This window comes from Bos indicus x Bos taurus, chromosome 15 (assembly GCF_003369695.1).
Source record: "Bos indicus x Bos taurus breed Angus x Brahman F1 hybrid chromosome 15, Bos_hybrid_MaternalHap_v2.0, whole genome shotgun sequence".
Taxonomy (NCBI): domain Eukaryota; kingdom Metazoa; phylum Chordata; class Mammalia; order Artiodactyla; family Bovidae; genus Bos; species Bos indicus x Bos taurus.
Window position 1 is genome coordinate 31,196,643 of NC_040090.1, and position 19,373 is coordinate 31,216,015.

The 19,373-nt window shown below is 57.1% G+C and overlaps 1 protein-coding gene across 1 annotated transcript in view; it reads right to left on the reverse strand.

The window, feature by feature from the left end:
* Positions 1-16,704, reverse strand: part of ARHGEF17 (Rho guanine nucleotide exchange factor 17) — a 58,389-nt gene extending 41,685 nt beyond the window's left edge. The window contains exon 1 of the mRNA XM_027562960.1: positions 13,069-16,704. Coding sequence (XP_027418761.1) covers positions 13,069-16,260 — 3,192 coding nt within the window. The 5' untranslated portion in view covers positions 16,261-16,704. The remainder of the gene's footprint in view (positions 1-13,068) is intronic.
* Between the last annotated feature and the right edge of the window lie 2,669 nt (positions 16,705-19,373).

The window sequence follows — 19,373 nt, forward strand, 5'->3', positions numbered from 1 at the left end:
GGCGAGGTAGGAGGGATACTCAGGCTAGGTCCTCACTTTTGATGATCTGCCCAGATGTCTGTGGGGACAGAAGTCCGCTGGGGATTGTGCGTGTGTGTGTGTGTGTGTGTGTCTACATGCTGTGACTTCAGGCTATGCTCATGCTGGGGTGGATGGGGGTCTACAGTCAACCCCCCACCTCATGGTAACTATTGGTTTTATGTCCCCCATCCAGCCCGCAGGCTCTGCCAGGGACACCCAGGCGGAGCTGAGACCAACACTGGTGTTTCTTCCCCAGCACACACGGCCCAGGCCTGGCCACACAGAAGGTGGCCTGATGACAGAGGGGAAGGGGCCACAGTGCTGCCTGAGGACCAAGAATTAAACTTGTGGGACAGGGCTCAGGGCTAGGGGCCCAGGGGGAGACAGGGCAGGAGGCTGGGGGTGGGGGAAGCAGTCTGGGCTGGCTATGGGTCCGGGCCTCTCTGGGCTCTTTGTCCAAATATGGAAGGTTTTTTTGTCTCCATTTGAGTCACGCCGGCCATGGCCCAAGAGATCTGCTTTCCAGATACTGCAGGCGGGACTGCGCCAGCCCTGCCGGGCCTGCACTCCGCCCCCACCCTCCTTCTCTTGCCTGTGGCTCAGCTCGGCACCCTTCCGACCTCCTGGGCCCAAGCTTTCTCCACCAGCCCGGAGTCCAGTACCCACCTCAGCGGCTCTCGAGCACCCCGAGAAGGTCCCTGGGCCCAGGACAGGAAGAAACATTCCCTCTGCCTGCACATCACCCACTCTCAGTCCCCAGGGACCTCTCCTGTTCAACTGAGCCAGGCAACTAATACTTACTGAGCAACTACTATGTGCTAGTTCTGAGGCCTAGGACTGTGGCCCGTGCGTCCCAGGGGCTCCCCATGCCCAGCGAAACCCACCCTTCTCCTCCCACATGCCCACCTTGGCGACAGCACCACCCCCCAACCCCGGCAGTCCTGAAATCCAGGAGCCCAAGTAATATTCACAGATTCTGGAACCAGACTGTCTGGGCTTGGATCCCAACTCCTAACTTGTGCCTCAGGTCCCTCATCTGTGAAACAGGGAAAGAGCCCCTCCCCAAAGACAGGTCGTGAGGATTAAATGAGGGAATATGTGGAAAGGGCTCAGACCAGTGCCAGGCACATGGGAAGAGCTTTCCAAGCTCTGCAGCCGTGACTAGTGACTTTCCACTCCCTCGCCTGCACCTTATTCAGGCAGGTGCTGTGGACTAGACCTCCTCAGACTTTCCATCACCTCTCTCCGGTTCTCTCTGCATTAGACAAGGTTCTCTCCTGCATCTCCTGGAGGGAGGTCGGCCTCTATTCCTCACTCCCGAGCTCTGCGAGCCGAGCTGGGTACCTTACTCACTCTGGGCCTCAGTGTCTAGTTCCCACCCTCATCCCCAATCAGTTTGGGCTTGGGAAGCACCCTTTGCCCATCAGCCTGATTGCTCGGGCCTGTGATCCCCAGGGCAGAGCCCACACAGGGCTGGACACGGGTGGTGGAAAGAGCTCAGAGCAGCCTGGGAACTCCCCGGGGGCAGCACCTGGCTCTTCTCCTCCTGCTTCCCCACTCCCTCTGTGTCATTTAATGTGTTCTGATGCCCTACCACATGCCTGGAATGGGAGGGCTTGCCACAGGTGGAGTCACCTGACCTGAACCAAGCACTGAGTTACAGGGTAAACTGGAGGCTCCACCCCATCTTCACTCATACTCTGAGTCCTGAGTAGGGGAGGGGTCCTGACTCTCAGGCGAGGACAGTAAAGGAACATCACCCTATACAGGGCCCTCTTCCTGAGGCCTGGTCCTGGCCAGGCGCCTCCAGCTTTGCTGGAGGCAGAGAGACGCAGAGGAGACACGAGACAGAGGAGCAAGACCGCGGGAGGAGCGGAGGATGAACAACAAACAGAAAGTCAGTGCCCACAGTGAGGAAAGGCCTGGGGTGAGCAGAAGAAAGAGGTGGAGGCGGGAGGAGGCTCTCCCAGCCCAAGCCCAGGGTCCAGGTGAAGAGGCGGGGTAAGTGGAGGAGCAGCTCCATGGCTCTGCCCTCCTCCTCCTCCTCCTTCAGCCTCTGGGCCAGGCCCAGACTATTTTTAGCTGGGGCTGAATTTAGCTGTTCCCTCGGAAATTCCTCACCCGCCCCAGGCAACGCCCCCGCTGGCCTTGGGGAGAAGCCTAGAAGCTCTGGTCCAGGCAGGAGCAGAGAGGAGGGACCAGAAGTGGCAGAGAGCTAGAAGGATACTTAGGGCTCTGATGAGGAAACTGAAGCTCAGGAGCAGGCCCCAAATCTGAGTTACTCTTCCCACAGCCTCTGCCCTCCTCTCCTCCAGGAAGGCCTCCAGGACTGCAGGGCCACAGAACAGCACCTGTCTTGGGGTCTGTGACACAAACATCATGAGGATACTTTGTCTGCGACTACAGGACCCACTGTGAGCACTGCTGGCAAGGCTGTCTGCCTGTCTACCTACCAGTTCCTCTTCCCCCAGCTCCCGAGAGCCTGCAGAGTCCAGAGCTCTTCTGGGCTCTGCCACCTCTGGGACTCCCACTTTACAGATGGGAAGACTGAAGCCAAGTGCCTTGTCTTGGGTCCTAGACAGCCAGGGAGCACAGGCCTGCTCCTTTTCTTCTCAGACACTCCCCACCCAGGTTGCTCCCAGAAGAGCTGGCTGGGGGTGTAGCCTGGAGCTCTGCTGTTCTCTGGTGAACCCGCTGAGAAACAGGGCACTTCCACTGGAGCAAGAAGATCCAGTTAGACGAAAAGCACATGGAACACAGAGGCAGGGACCCAGGCTGGCTCAGAGCTCCCTCGCCCTTCCAGAAATGCAGAGGGAAGTTCTGTCCCGAGGCAGGAGGTTGATTCAGATGACCCTGCACCCTGTCCATTGCCTCATTCTCTAACTCCAATAAGGAAAGCAGGCCCTACTCCCCCTACCCCAGCTTCGGACAGGGCCTCTAAATTTAAGTTTCAATTTTACCTCCAAATTACTGCCCTAGTAAGTTTCTCTCCACCCCTGTATCACCTGCTCCCCTAAGCTCAGGTTTCTAACCTCCCTGCTCCCCAGTCCAATCATCCCCCCATGAGCAGAGAATGCTTTTCAATGTGCCCGTCTGGCTCTCCTCCTCCTCCTCCTCCTCAGCTCCTTATCTTCCATGGCTCCCCACTGCCCACAGGACAAAGCCTTTGAGGTTTCACTCGGCCTTGAGGCTTTATACCTGGCTCCTGCACACACAGCCCCTCCCCATGCGCTCTGGTCAGAGATCTCCCTGCCCTCTTGGCCCCAAACATACATCGAGGCTTCTCTTTCCTGCCTGGTTCAGCCTGATTCTCTAAAACACCAAGGGACTATGTCCCTTGTCCTCTCAAGAATTCCCCAGTGCGGCCCCTTACACCCAGCTGTGAGGTGCACAGGCAGATAGCTGGGCCTGGTCCTCTACTGTGTGGTCTTGGGCAAGACCCATTCCCTCACTGTGCCTTAGTTTCCCTGCTGAATAATGTAGGGGCGAGGGGTGATTAGAAGACACACTGGTTTCTAAAGGTCTTCTTGGGTGGGCCATCCCGGCATTCAAGGCCCTGTCCCTCTTCCTCCTCCTGCCTCCTGGTCTGCCAAAAAGCTGGACATCTCACACCAGGTCCCACCCCAGGGACACAGGGAGAGACAGACAGGGACAGTGAGGAACCAGGAGCAAGACTGCGGTGACACAGGCAGTCAAAAAAGATGGAGCCAGTAGGGTTTTCTGGGGGGAGTGGGGGGAGTCCTTTCCCGTCCTTCTGCCCCTTCCCTTCACATCTGCTCCTTGACCTCCAGTGCCCTGTCCTGGGAAAGGACTGGATGTTTGTCCAAGGGGGCTTGGGGGAGGGGGGGGGTCTCGGCAGTCCCAGGAGGCCAGGCTGTGGGGCTGGCTGGCAGCCAGGACCCCAGGCCTCCCTCCCTCCTGCTCCATGCTGCTCGGGGAGCAGGGCCTGCTCACCCCCTGGGAACCAATAAACAGGAAACAGACACCAACCTGGTGCTTGCTCCCTCAGCCTGGCCCCCACCATCACAGTCCCCCAACTGCTCTCCCACTGGCCTAAGACAGCCTCGCTTTTCCCCGGCCCCAGAATCTCAGAACCAAGAAGTAATAATCTCAAATGTATGAAAAAATTAAGTTAAAAGTTACGTCTTCTGCAGGAAAAAAACAAAACAAAACAAAACTCAGACTCCTTCATCTTGAAACCACCAATCTCAGAAGTATACACTTTAAATTGGCCACAATTCTGACAGCTTCCAGACCTGGGGTCATGGGCTGAGGATTCGATCCATAAGTTTTCTCTTGGCCTTCACAGTAACTCCTTAGCATTCCCACTTTGCAGAGCAGCAAACTGTGGCTCAGAGCTGAGGTGCAACGACTTGTTAGATACCACCCAGCTGTGCGACAAGGGTCAGGTCTGAGATGTCAACCCTCATCTGTCTAACCCCAAAGCCCACCAGGCACATGGACCTCAGACTTCCCACTTTGAAGGGCCTCTCAGCCTGGGATGGGTAGCAGAGGGGATTGAGATCCACTTCACAGGCCAGTTCGAATGGGTCTGGGACCTCACTCGGCTTCTAGACTGGGGCTGGTGGTGACAAAACGGGTGAGGGGGCGGGAGCCAGGAGCCAGGTCAGTGGGCATTGGCTCCACCTCACCGCCCAGCCCCTCTGCCCACCTCCAAAGGCCCAGGCTGCTGGGTCACCCACCCTACAGACGTAGCCTGGAACCCATACACCCCTCCTATCTGGAGCTCTGTGCTCTGCTTCATGGCTGGAAAGAGATGCTGAGAACCTGAGCATTTTGGAATCAGGGTCTCTTAGGATCACAGAATCCTAGCATCTCAGTTACAAGGGGAGGAGCTAACATTTCTTTAGGAAACCCTCCTGGCATGATTTCATTCAATCTTAATCATAGTCTTTCATGGAGTGAGGGGATAATTCACCCGTTTTACAGTTTCAGAGGGGTCTGAAAATGCTTGCCCCGGGTCCCAAAGCCAGCCTGAGAAGGGACACAGACCATGCTCCCTACCCTCCACGTGCCACTCTTCAGGGCCACCTCAGACAGCACCTCGGCCCTTAGGGGCCTGACTCTGGTCCAACAGTACCAGGGTCTCTAATGCCTGGCACAGAGCTCCCAGCACAGGTGGAGGGGTAGCTCCTGGCCATCTGCCCTGAGCCAGCCAGGGCCAGTCCAGCAGAGATGTGATTTCCACCCTAGATCCCACTCTTCTCTCTCTGCCCTGGCTCTACATTCTCCTGCCAACTGCCTTCTTGGGAGCTACTTCATCCCAATTTTTAGGCAGCCACTCTAGAAGGCAAACCCATCCACAGGGGACACGTTGGCTCTTCTGTCCCTCTCCCACCAGAGCAGGGCTCAGCCACCCTCTGGACCCCACCCACATCAGCGGGCTAAGACCCTTGTTGAGAACCCCTGACAAGCAGGGATGATGTCCAAACTTTCCTTGTGTGTTCTTATTGCCCATCAAGGGCTCAACAAACGACTGTTGAATGAATGGAGAAATGAAAGTGACAAATGATCAGGGAAAGAAATGAGTACAGGATAAATGCAGGGGGCCTGAGTTCACCAGCTCTACCTGGTGACCAGCACCTACTGGGAGCTCTGGCTTCCAGAAGTTGACAGCCTGACCCATCTGCCCACCTGTCAAAAGCAGAATAAAGGCCAAAGATGTCTGCGTCTGAATCCCCAAGGCCTGTGACTATGTTATCCTACAATGGTCTGAATCCCCAGGACCTGTGAATGTTATCCTACATGGCAAGAAGGACTTTGCAGACGTAATTACAGATTCTGAGATGGGAAGATTATCCTGGATGATCCAAATAGGCCCAGAGTAATGACAATGGTCCTTATAAGGGAGGAAGGAGGTTCAGTTCAGTGTGAGAGAGAGATCTGAAGACACTACGTTGCTGTTTTTGAGCCGCTCATTCGTGTCTGACTCTTTGTGACCCCATGCGCTATAGCCCGCCAGGCTCCTCTGTCCATGCAAGAATACTGGAGCGAGTTGCCATTTCCTACTCCAAGGGATCTTCCCGACCCAGAGATTGAACCCATATCTCTTATGTCTCCTGCGTTGGCAAATGGGTTCTTTACCACTGTGCCACCTGACTGACAGCTTTGAGAATGGAGGAAGGGGCCATGAGCCAATAAGAGCCAACAGCCTCCAGTGATGGAAAAGACAAAGGGCAGTTTTTCCCTAAAGGTTTCAGAAGGAATTCAGCCCTGCTAACATCATAATTTTAGCTCAGTGAAGCCCATTTTTTTCTGACCTCCAGAACTATAAAATGAAACTTGTATTAAGTCACTAAATACGTAGTAATTTGCTACAGCAGCAATAGGAAACTAATACACCACCCATCTGCCAGCCTAGACCCTGGAATTAGCTCATGTTCCTCCCACCTCAGGTACCTCTGGAGACTCCCCTCTCCCCTTCTCCCTGCCCCAGGAGTATTTCAGAGCTCCACAACTGCCCCAAACCCCAAAGAAAGTACTAACATCACACAGCAGCAGCATCAACACTTCTGTGTGCCGGCCCCAGAGTGAGCCCCACAATCTGCCACCAGTGTGGGGGACAGGCCCCCTCTATACGTGTGGAAGGGTGCAGAGCAGCTGCTGGTCATAGGGAATAGGGTCCCTGGGGGCCAAGCCTGGGTGAGTTCCAGCCCCACTCTGAGCCTCAGTCTCCTCAGCAAGCTAAAGGGGACTGTGAATCCCACCCACCAGCACTTCAGTCTATTAATACAAGCTGGGATCCTACTAAGGACAGCTGCTACCTCTCCCAGCCGGAGTGGGAGTTCTTCCTGGTGCCCAAGAACATGAAGGAATCTATGGCTCAGAGAAGGGAAGGAACTTACTTAAGGCCACACAGCAGGAAAACGGAGAGGCCAAGCCTAGTACCCAGGTCTCCTGATGCCTAGTGCCAACCTTCACATGTCATACCACGACATCCCTCATAAGCCCCAAAGCTACTGGAGGGGGCTCAGATACCCTGGCTGGGGCCGTAGGCCCCTGCCTGTGATGGGCTGGGGCTCAGTCTCAGCTCAGAGCATGGCAGCCTGGCAGTCGTCCTCTGCCTCTGTCCACCCCTGGAATGCCCCAGAGGCCTGGGGGTGGGGGTGGGGGTTGCCTGAAGGATCAACTCCCATGGGGGGGGCATGGTTCTAACAGGCTCCTGCTTCCCAAGAGACCCAGCGCCCCCGTTTCAGGGCCTGCCAGCCAAGGCGCCAGGCTGCCTGGGCACGTTTCCCAATAAGTACGCCAGGGCTGCAAGCCTTTCTGGGAAACATGGACTCCCCCTTCCCCCCACCCTACTACCATCATCCCTGCCAGCTCTGCTTAGTGGGAACTCTGTGGGGCCAACGTATGGCCTGGGAGTCAGGACACCTTGGGCCCAATTCCACTCGAGACCCAGGAGCTGGGACAAGTCTCTGCCCATCCTGGGCCTGCTTCATCTATGTACTGGGATGCCCCCCTAGCATCCCAGAGGGGAGGGGGGGGAACCAGCACTGCCTGTGGGTGGCGCGAGCTCCCTGTCTCAGGTAACATGCAAGCTGGAGCTGACAGGCGTCATAGCGGCTGTAGAGGAGCCACCAGTGGGATAAGGCACTGTCACCTGCCCCACTGGGGCCCTGAGAACCTCACCCTCCTAGCCTTTGAGCCACACCAACAGAGGTCTACAGGGGCGTCTGGTGCAGCCGACAGCTCCAGGTGACCCCGGGGGCTTTGTCAGTCTCCCCCTCCCCACTCTTAAGTGACCCCTCACAGCCACAAGGAGCTGCAGCAGAAACCCCCTACTCTGTTGCCTCTGCCCTAGCCCAAGCCCCCTTATCTCTTACCCAGACTGTTCCAGTGGCCTCTTGATGCCCCTTCCCCTGGGCCTCTGTAGTCTACCCCCATAGAGTGGCTAGAGCAGACTTGTGAAAGCCTAAGTCAGATTAGGTCACTACTCTAACTCAGAACCTCAAAATATGGCTTGCTGTCTCACCTCAAGTAAACACGGAAGACCTCCTATTGGTCTCTGAAATCTACCTCATCTGGCCCCAGCCCACTTCCACCCTTCCTTAACTCTGACCTCATCCCCACTTAACTCCATTCACACTGTCCTCTTGACTTTTACCCCAGGGCCTCTGCACTTGCTGTTCCTCTCTTCCCCGAAAGACAGCTGCCTGTCTTGCTCCCCTCAAGCCTCTGCTCTCCAGTCTCACCTCCTCAGTGAGACCTTATTCAGATTTCTTAATTTAATATATCCCTCCCCCCTCCTCTTGTCAACCTCTAGTCCCTTATCCTGGTTTCTTGTGCTTCCCAGCCCTCATCTCTCTCTGAAGCACAAGGTATCCATTTACAGACCGGTCTCCTCACTAGTCTGGAAACTCCATGAGGTCAGGCCTTTGTTTTATTTGCAGCTGTATCCCAGGGCCTAGAAGAGTGCCCGAGTGTCCAGGGGTTCAGAGGCATTTGTTGCAAGGATGGATGCATTGCCTTATCAAAGTTCACCCAAGTCTCTGAAACAAACGCCTAGGACACACAGTTTAATCCGTTCTTTCCTACCTACTAGCCTCTGCCCATGTTGTGCCCTCCTCCTAGAACCTCTCCCTTTCTTCTCTGGATATTCAAAGCCGAGCTCCAGACAGAGCCTCCTCCAGGGAGCGTCTCCTGCCAGCACCCAGGCCAGTCCCTCAACATCCCACAGCCCCTTCCAGTCAGCTACTAGATCCTGAATTCTCTGAGTGCTTCGGCAGCCTGGCGGTGCCTCCACCCCACTGCGGGGCAGCACGTGTAGCCTGAGAGATTGCAGATGGGCGGGAAGGAAGCAGGAGGGGCAAGTCCTGGCACTGGGAGGGGGCTGGGGACAGGATTAGCAGCAGCTTCCCAGCCTCCCGAATCCAGCTGGTCCTGAAAATTCAAGGCTGGAAAATGTCAGACGCAACTCTAGTCCATCCCTCAGCTCTTCCCTGTGGTGGGGGGAGGACGACCTATTCCTGGGCCACACTCCCCTAAGAGCCCAGGACCGTTAGAAAGTACTGGGGGTGGGGGGGGGAGACAGGGAATAAACAGACAAAAGGGACAGCCCTCTGCCTGTCCTCCCCTTCCCAACCTCCTCCTGCTGGGTGACAAGACATTTAATTATAGATATTTGGTACTGCTCAGAATTCCAAATGTCCTAATCGCCTCCCCTCCCAGAGCAGTTTCCATGGAAAAATCAGAGTGAAGAGCCAAGGAGGGAAAGGAGAGAACCCCCACCCCGTGGGTTCCCTGCCAAGGAGAGACAGAGAGAAGAAAGGTGACAAAGAGCTGTAGCCAGGCCGTCCTCTGCAAGGTAGGGGGCTTTCTGGGCAAGAGGGGGATAGGGGCCATGTCTGCTGGGGGAAGGGGGTGCGGGCAAGGTCAGACTGGTGCATGAGCCCAGCTCTGCCCTGCCATACTAGGTGACCTTAAAGTCAGCGTTCTCCTTTCTGAGTCTTGAAGTTCTTCCCACCACAAACCCTGGCCCCAGAGCATTAAATAACTACCATGAAAGTGTTGAGACAGTTGGGAGTACAGGAAAGGCCCCCACTAACCATTGACCCTACCCCATTACTCAGATGGCAGGCCAATTCCATCAAGAAAAGAAACAGGGACGCTCAAGCCCCTTCACCTCCAAAACTAGGATTCAGTGGGAATCTAAGAGCCTGCAATTCTAAGAATTCAGCCTTGTGAGAGTCTCACAGCTTTCATTTTTGAAGACTGAAAAATTCAGAGAGTCTGGCATATGGTGGTAGTGGTTTAGTTGCTAAGTCACATCCGACTCTTGCAACCCCATGCGCTGTAGCCGCCAAGTTCCTCTGTCCACGGAATTTCCCAGGCAAGAATACTGGAGTGGGTTGCCATTTCCTTCTCCAGGGGATCTTCCTGACCCAGGGATCAAACCCACCTCTCCTGCATTGGCAGGCGGATTCTTTATAGTATGCACTTGATAAATGTCAGCCGCTGTTACCGCCATTTCAATATGCTAAAGTTCTCTGAGTCCATCCATCTGATTCTGAGACACAAGTCACTTCCTGTTTCTGGACTAGAGTTGCCTCTTCTCTTAAATGGGTATCAGGTACTTGAGGACAGAAGGTTGGATCAACTCTGTACTTTAGGGCCAGGACAGGGCAGCCTTGGGATGAACTGCTGATCTTCCAGGTTACTGTGGGCCTAAATGGAAATGACAAGGCATGTGGGAGGAGGCAGGGCAGAAATGCTCCACAGCTGGGCCTCCTCCACCCAGTACATCTGCAAGCAGGTGTTCATGGAAAGTGACCATGAGTGATCCCTTATTCCCTGGGCTCCTAGGTCCTTACAGCTGTTGCATAGAGCTGCCTTTCTCTCCCTTCCAGCCATATCCTGACTCCTTCTGTTTCCCTTGACCACCCTATAGGCTGAGTCCACCCTATAGACTTTCAAAGACCAGGCAGTCTAACCACCCACTGTACAGATGGGAAAACTGTGAAACCCAAGACGACTCTGTTCAGGTCTCAGCGGAGCTGAGCAGGCAGCACCAAGCAGGGGGCAGAAACGGACTTTGGGGTGGGAGAGACCTGACTTTGAGGGACTCCTCGCAGCCCAAGGGTAGGGTAGGAGCCCCCTCCGTCCCCGGAGCCTCCCCTGCTGGCCCCCTGGTTGGGCTCACACTGGTTTCTGCCTCATCAGCAAAGCGCAACAGCCTCTTCCCTTTTTATTCTGGAGCCCACATCACATCATCTCTACCCACAGCCCAGGGAGCGTGACTGGAACCCCAGGCCTGAAACAAAGGAACCTTGTCTCCTCCACGGAGGCCAGAAGGAGGGCTGGAGAGCTGCTCCCCATCTTCCTGGAGCCAGAAGGAAGGGGACAGCAGGAGGGATTTGGGCTAGCAGATGGGAGAACTTCCAGGCTTTATGAGTGAGTTGGGAGTCAGGGGATGGTGAATCTCTTTTGAGCTGACTGAAGTCCACCAGGTTATACTGAGGCCAGAATGCCCAGTCCTGTGCTCAGAAAGTAGTAGGGCGCAGGGAGGAGGGGACAAGGCTGGTCACCGAGAAGCAGCTGGGACAGTGAACCCTGTTTTTTTCCCCTTTCTCCTGCCCCCAGGAAGGGCGTGATCATACCACCCACGCACAGTATACACAAGTCTGCCAGGTAGAGACCATTACTTACAGAAGGCGAAGGTGAGGCAAAAATCAGGGACGTGACTGACCCTAGGCCACACAGGGATCTGGAGCAGGGACTCAAATGCTGCTCTTCCAACGACAGACTCACCAGTTCTCTAAGGGGTAAGAGGGGACACTACGCTGGGCCTGGAGAGAGAAGGGGACTGGAGCGAGCAAAGGCTTGGAGGCTGGAGAGAGCCTCCACTGAGCACAGGGAGCAGCCTGTGCTATGAGCAGGTGTGTCCCACCTCATACCCCTCTGGGGGCAGCTTGGGGCATGTGGGGCGCTTGAGGGGGGTTAAACTTCTCCCTGAGACCAGGCAGGGCAGGGGGACAATGTGATGAGAGTAGACCTGGAGTCAATTCCGCAAAAACTCCCACCTCCTCTCACTGCCTCTTCCTAGGAGTAGGGCCCCCTCCCCGCAGTCTCCCCAAGTCCCTCGATTCACTCCCCTAATTTACTCCTCAAGGCTCCCAGAGGAGATAATTTCATGGGAAAAGAATCTGGGGAGGGGGTCCCTGGCAGGAGCTGCCCCTGCTGTCATCCCTCCCCACCCCAACAAAGACAACAGGCACCTGAGCTACCCTACCAAGCTCTGAGAAGGAAGGACAGGGCCCAAATGTTCCCTCTCCCTGCCCACTGACTGCAGCCTCTGTGAGAGACACCAGAGCCAGGACTAGAAAAAACTAGAGACAGGAGGGAGAAACAAAGAGAGAGAGTTCAGAGCGGGCCGTGAGAGCACTGAGAACCGGCAGTGACCAAATTAGTCCAAGGTTCAGGGTTTTTAGGTTCCTCACTCTGCAGGGAACACAGTGGGTGTGTAAGCCATGGTTGAAATAACCCCAGGCCATCTCCACTCCAGACTCAAAGCCAGAGCCTCAAATCTAGCTTCCAACTGAGATGCCAGGCCATCACACTGCCTAGAACCCAAGTGAACCCAACAGCCCAAACTCCAGAAACAGCTAGACAGAAAGCAGAGAGGTAGTCTCTGAGAGAATGAGTCCTAGCGCCAGGGGTCTGGCAGAGGAAGGAGGAAGCATCTGAGAGTCAGCAAAATGGGGGTGCAGGGAGAAGATACAAGCCTGCACGATGAGGGGACAAGTGCTCCCAAGTCTTGTCTACTGACAGCCCTTCCGTTGACCCTGCCCTCCCTGAGAGGTCCTCATTCTAATTGGAGGAGGCTTTGGCAGATTTCAGGTCCAAAGAGTGTGCCATGCCACAGACTCCCACAAATCTGTATAGCACAGCTGGAAGGAGATAGAGGCACCACTTTGTCCAAAACCCCCGATTTTTACGGATGGGAAGGTTGAGTTACAGAGAAAAGCCAGGGCTGCCAATGTACCTTATGAAGCCCTCTCCACTTTATGGAGATAAAGTCATGCCTTGTACCTCTTCAATTCTCCCAGGCCCAGGCTCAGACCCAGATTTTGATCTACCACAGGCAAGCCACCTGAGGAAGGGCAAACCCATGTCATCTGTGGGCCTCCGAACTCAAACATCCTACAGGAGGTCAGCAAGGCGCTTGAGAAAGTTCCACCACCCTCACAGCTCCTCATGTATTGATAAAAAACCAAATATGAATCTTTAAAACCATTCCCTGAAAAACATATAAAGGACCAGATTAGAACCCTTTGTAATTATCACCCAGAATACACTGGAGCAGATAAGAACCTCTGAGTTAGCACCAGCAGAAGCCTCTGAGGCCTGAGTAGACAGGGCCCATATGTCATTAACACTCTTAAAACCGCCTGGGCACTTCCAGGACCTGAGAAGCTCCCTCACACCTGGGCACCTGCCCAATGAGCACACTCAAGAGACTCCTGCAGAAGTCATATTCACAGCCCTCTTTCAGCCCCGCCCCGAAGGCCCCCTACTAAGACTCACCACTTGTGGCTTGCTGCAGCACTTGCTGGTTGGGGCAGGCTCATCTGGAGCCCGGGCTGCCTCAGGGGGCTTGACCTCCGAAGATGGTGGTGCAGTCGGAGTCAGGCAGGGCATATCCACGGGCACTGGGGCAGGGACCCCACTGGAGTGGAGGGTCAGCATGTACTGCTTAGTGACGTCCTCAAGAGATGGTGCCTGCATCGTGGAGTGGGCTTTGGCAGGGAAGCCCATGGGCTCTGGCACAGCCACAGGGGGGCCAATGGAAGTCGGTGTCTCAGGCACCACGATGGGTGTGAAGGTGGCAGGCACACTAGCATGGCGAACGTGTTTGGAGGAGGGTCGGGCCAGAGACAGGCTGCCAGCCTGGTCCTGATTGCCCTCCTCTCTTGAGAGCTCCTGATGACTGCTCCGGGCTGGGCGCTTCTTGGAACCACGGCGAATGAGCCGTGGGGACAGAATGTTAGCAAGTTTCGGGTCAAGGTGGAAATCATGGTGGGCAGTGGAAGAGGCAGGTGGGGCCTCAGGTAGGGCCCTCTCAGACTGTGCCCGGCCCCTGGCAGGACTGGGCTCTTCTGGTTCTGCCCGCCGCTCAGCCAGGATGGGCTCGCTGCTGGATGGAGGCAACATGGGCTCGACCTCTCTGATGGGCTCCCCTCCAGGACCCTCGAATCCAGGCCCAGCCAGTTCCCCACGGCGGCTGGGGTCACTCAGAGATTTCTTCTTGGGGGCTTTGCCAGCAACCCTGTCATCCACCACACACCCTAAGGCACCCGGGCCCTGAACAATGCTCTGAATAACCTCGGGGTATCCCTTGCTCTCTTCACTGCCTACAGACCAGTCACTGTGGCCACTGGTCAAGCCCTCATCCATAGCTGGGGCTGTCGGAAGCCCTGTCTTGGGGCTCAGTGAACCCAGGAGGTTGCTATCCACAGAGAACCCAGAGGGCTCCTCAGAGGTGGCGGCCCGGTGGCGCTGTGGAATTGGGTCACTCAGAGACCGGTAGGCCTCACCTGCCTCCCCATTGCTCAGTTCAGTCCCACCAGGGCCTGAAGGTGGGATTTTGCGTCTGCGGCGGAGGGCACCAGGTGTGGGAGGGGTATCAGGGGACACCAGGGCCCACCCTCCCAGACTCTCTTCAGCCCCAGGGCCATGGTGGTTGGTCTGGGCTGAGGATGAGGAGAGGGGTCGCCAAACACCTGTGGGACCCAGGCTGCAAAATGCTGAAACAGAAGGCTCAGGGTCCGCTCCAATGCCCTCATCTGTCAGACTCGACTCAGGGCCGGAGAGTTCTTCTTGAGACCGCTGCCCTCCGGTCACGTCTCCTGCCCAGTCAGGACTCCCAGGGGGGACATCATTGCCATCATCCTGCTGGGCACCCATCCGCTGGATCTTCTCAAAAACCTGACGGGCCTCTTGAACATACTGATCCTGGACGACGAGGGGCAGTGGATCCTCCTCGGCACCTGGGCCTGCCAGCAGGAGTTCAGAGGAGCTGGGCTTCAGGACACCAGTGCGGGACAGGCGGCGGGCCATGGGCTTCTCAGAGCAGGTAAAGGACTTTGCCCTTCGGAGGGTGGCCGTCAAGTCCTTCAGTGTGGGGCGGGTGCCAGATGATGCTGGGGCTGGGGCAGGCATGGGCCCAAGTTGCCCCACCGAGCTATCTGCGGATGGTGAATCTCTGCCATCTACCGGGCCACTTCCAAGGTCTCCAGGTCGCCCACCAGGCTTTCGGATCCTCAGCTCTGAAAGGTCTGAACGCAGAAAACTGAGTAGCGTCAGGGTCTCCGAGGCAATATCTGGATTCGACAGGGACTTCCGTTGCCGGCTCTTGTCCAGATCCAATCCTCCATCCCTCGATACCCTCGTGGTGCCCACAGGTCCCTTGGTGCGGCTTCGCACCTGGGGCCTGACGAGCCCTTCCCCGGCTCCAAAGCTGGGGGAGCGATACACACCCCAGTTCCCAGAACCCCGGCTAGCCCACAGCTCCTCATCCTTGAGAGTCTCTGTGCTGGAATAACGGCTGCTACCGCGGGAGCCTGCAGGGCTGGCCAGGTACGCGGGAAAGCTCACCTTGGCCACGCGGAACGTTCCCCCCACAGTGTCTGACAAGGGCCGAAGTCCTTCCTGGGGGCCTGGTACACAGTGGGGAGAGCCAGCACCCCACCCTTGGGGTCCTTCCTCGCTAGGAGCTCTTGGAGGAGTTGGGGGATCGGGGCTCCCAGATCCCCCTGCCGAGTCCATGCTGCTCGGATTTAACCCATAACTGTCCGGCCTACAGTCCTTATCCAAAGAGGAGCTTCCAGGCCTGGGTCCCGTCCTCCCTCCCCGGCAGTGGCCACCCTCACCGTCTTGGTCCTCGTCACTGCCTGAGGAGTGGCCGCCGTGGTAGGCCGGACTCTGCGCCCCGGGCAGCGGCGGCGGCGGGCCCTCCTCTTCCTCCTCGCTGGAGCTGGCAGCCCGGCTGCGGCTGACAGGATAGGAGGAAACGATGGAGGAGGAGGAGGAGGAGGAGGCCCGGGCCCTGGCCTGCGGTTGGGAGAAGCTATGCCAAGAATGTAAACCATCCGCCGGACGCTGCGCTCGCTCCTGTTGCTGCCACCGCCTCCTCCCCTCGATCCCCGGGCCGGGCAGCGGCCGCGCCGAACGCAGGCCCGCCAAAGGGAAGCACGTCCGAGGAGGTGGCGTCGGGGGCTGCCGGGGTTCCCGGGTCGCGGGCTCCCACGCGGCCCCGTCAGGGCTGGGCGTCCCCGAGGCCTCTGAGTCGGCACTGGGCCGCCTGGAGCCAGGGCCCCCGAAGAGCTTGCGCATCTCCATGACGCTGGGCCAGGCTCCGCGCGCGGCTCCCTCTGCCGCTTCTTCTGCTGCCGCCGGGGAGACGCCCCCGTCTCGGGGCCCGGTGGAGTTGTCGTCCAGACGCTGTGCGTCGAAGCGCCGGGAGAGCTGGCGCACAGACGGCGAGAGGCTGCGGAGCGGGCGCGGCTGCGCGGGGGCGGCCGGGGGCCCCGACGCCAGCTTGGACACGCGCCGGGAGGGCTGGGCCGGGACGGCCGCGACCGGTCGGCACGAGGAGCGGCGCCGCAGTCCCGGAGCGTCCGTGGCCTCTTCCCTCTGCCCGGGCCCGCCGCTCCAGCGCTCCAGGAGCTTGAACGAGACGCTGCGATATAGCTGGGGCCGGGGGGCCCCGTCCGCCATGGTGGCGGGACTCACTCTGGGGGGGCTGGCCTCGGGGAGCCGCGGCCAACCCCCCCTGCGCCCCCGTCCCGAAGGAGCGCAGCGGCCGGGGTCCCAAGGCTGGGGTCTCGCAAGTCGCAGTGCGAGGCAATTAGCGGGGTAAGGGTGCAGAGACCCAAGCAGAGGTTTAGCTGCGGCGGCTCAAGTTTCTGGGCGCGCGGGCCGCCTCGGCTCCATCCTGCGCGACCCCTCCCGCCTCAGCGTCGACTCCTGGGCCCAGCCCCCGCCTCGCCCGGTGCGGCCCGGAGCATCTCTGCCCGACCCGGTCCCGGCAGGATCCCGACGCTTAGTTCCTCGGCTCTGCGCCCCCTCCTCAGCCGGCCGGCCTGCCTCTCCTCGAGCTTCTGCTCCCGCTCCCTCCCTCTGAGCTGCTCTCTCCTAGCTCCCTTTTGTTGCAAATAAACTTTGTGGCAGAGGAAAGGGGGTGGGGGGCGGGGCCTCGCGCCCAAAAGAGGGGGTGGGCTCCGGGAGCGCGCTAGGCTGGGAATCGGGAGTTGTGGGGGGTGGGGAGGGGAGGGAATCGGGGAGGAGCCGACAGACCGCTGGAGCAGAGGCTGACTGAAGCAGCCCTCCAGATGAGCCCCTTGGGAGCTCGGCGGGCAGAGCTACCTCCCCCCAGAACTCGCTGCAACACGAATCGTCCGAGTGTGGTCAGCTCCGCGGGCATACAGTCAGGGTGGCGCACCCACTGCTTTCGGGCAGAAACGCCTCCTGCCCCAGGGACCCCCAACATGGCAACCTCAGACCCACGAACACCACTGACACAGGTATTCTGAGAAACACTCTGCCAGCCGAGAGACCCGCCACCAGGGGGAGCAGTGCGCGCCTCAGGCCAACCTGGGCGCTCGCTGCTCCCCGTCCCGCCCCTTCACCCCGCCCAGGCCACGCCTCCTATCGGGTCTTTTCACGGCGAATCCCATTGTAACTGCGACCGGGTCCAGCCCCTGGGGCCCCCAAACGCCCCGCCCCTCCCGCTTCTGCAGCCAATCCAGTTCTGACCGCCCCCCCAATCCGCCCCAAGCGGCTCCAGGAGCCCCACCCTTTGTGACTACGCCCCCACGTTTCCAGAGGCACGCCCTGCGCCTCTTTGTCCCCTCCTTCTCCGGCGGCGCTCTGGGGTACGCGGTTCTTGCGCCCTCTTCTGGCCGGTTTTCCCCAATCCCTCCTACCCTGCTCCTCTCAACCCGCGTGGAACCTTGAACGAGTAAAGCAACACCCACCACAAAAAGACCCCGAGAACTGATTAAGACTTCATTTCCTTTACTTCCTTCTTGTTATCTAGTCCTTTCAAGAGCCGTTTCAAACCTATTCCCTTCGCAGAGTGCACTGTCCCTCCTTCGACTCCACTCACACTAGGCGCTTTCACGCAACGTCCTCAATTTACCACTGCAAAACCTACACTCCTACCTGAGGCCGATCTGCCCTCCTGATAGGCAAGGTGTGGGTGGCTTCTACTGTTTCACTCTGCCCCTTGAAGGTGGATCTCACTGTGCCTTCTCTATGGGTCATGAAGGCAAAGTAACTTTGACCAGTGTTAAAGTCAGGAAATGGTTCAGTTCAGTTCAGTTCAGTCGCCCAGTCATGCCCGACTCTTTGCGACCCCATGAATTGCAGCACTCTAGGCCTCCCTATCACCAACTCCTGGAGTTCACTCAAACTCACGTCCATCGAGTCAGTGATGCCATCCAGCCATCTCATCCTCTGTCGTCCCCTTCTCCTCCTACCCGCAATCTCTCCCAGCATCAGAGTCTTTTCCAATGAGTTAACTCTTCGCATGAAGTGGCCAAAGTACTGGAGTTTCAGCTTTAGCATCGTTCCTTCCAAAGAAATCCCAGTGCTGATCTCCTTTAGAATGGACTGGTTGGATCTTCCTGCAGTCCAAGGGACTCTCAAGAGTCTTCTCCAACACCACAGTTCAAAAGCATCAATTCTTTGGCGCTCAGCTTTCTTCCCAGTCCAACTCTCATTTCCATACATGACCACTGGAAAAACCATAGCCTTGGCAAATTCAGGATGCCAATGGCAATGGCGAATTCAGATTTCAGGAGCTTCAGACACCATGCTCCTCCAGACAGCCTTTGCTAATTCCAGATCCCTGATGAGCCCTCAGCAGTATTGTCCTCCTCCTTGGGCCTGGGTTCTGCCTTCCTAGAAAGAGAGGATACTCATGTTCCCCTTAGCCCAAGAGGACTGTGGCTGCCATCAACCCCCTCCACCCCTAAACACACACTGCTCATCCCATGTGTCCAAATGAGCAGACATGGCTGGACATAGTGTAGGATGGGAGACACTCAGGGATTGCCTGACTACCTCACGAGACTGGGAGGACCTCAGGGCCCTGCTTGCTGCTTCCCTTGGATTACAGGAGATGGCTGTAGGGAGAAAGCTCTTCCCCTTTGAGTTGAGACCAGTCTCCAGTAAGTCCCTCACCTCAACCTTGTCTCAGCTCTGCCTCAAAGTGGCCAGCATATCTCTCCCTCTTTAATGGGAAATTGATAGTAAGGAAGAGAACTCTGTCTGGCCTATTACCTCTCTGCCTTTTCCTTGCTGTGTGACGTTGGGTAAATCCTTTCACTTCCCTGGGCCTCATCTGAAAAGTATGGAGTGGGTTTAAGTTTCCCCAAGGGTGCCTTTCTCTGTCTCTATTTGAAATCAGACTCTTGTCTCCTGGAGATTGTTTTCTTTCTAGTCTTCTGAGGAAATTTTGGTATGGTGCAGGGATCGTCTTCCTGGAAGTCACTGCTCCTCTCCAATAATAATGATGGCCCCTGCCATCTGAAATTTGTGATTTTATTTTTTTAAACGTCATTTTTGTATATTTATTTACTTATTTTTGGCTGCACTGGGTCTTTGTTGCTGCTTGCGGGCTTTCTCTAGTTGCAGCGAGTTGGGGCTCCTCTCTAGTTGTGGTGTGTGGGCTTCTATTGCGGTGGCTCCTTTTGTTGCAGGAGCATGGGCTCTAGGGCACATGGGCTTCAGTAGTTGGTCGAGGGCTCAACAGTTGCGACTGGCAGGCTTGTTGACCCATGGCATGTGAAATCTTCCTGGACCAGGTATTGAATCTATGTCGCCTG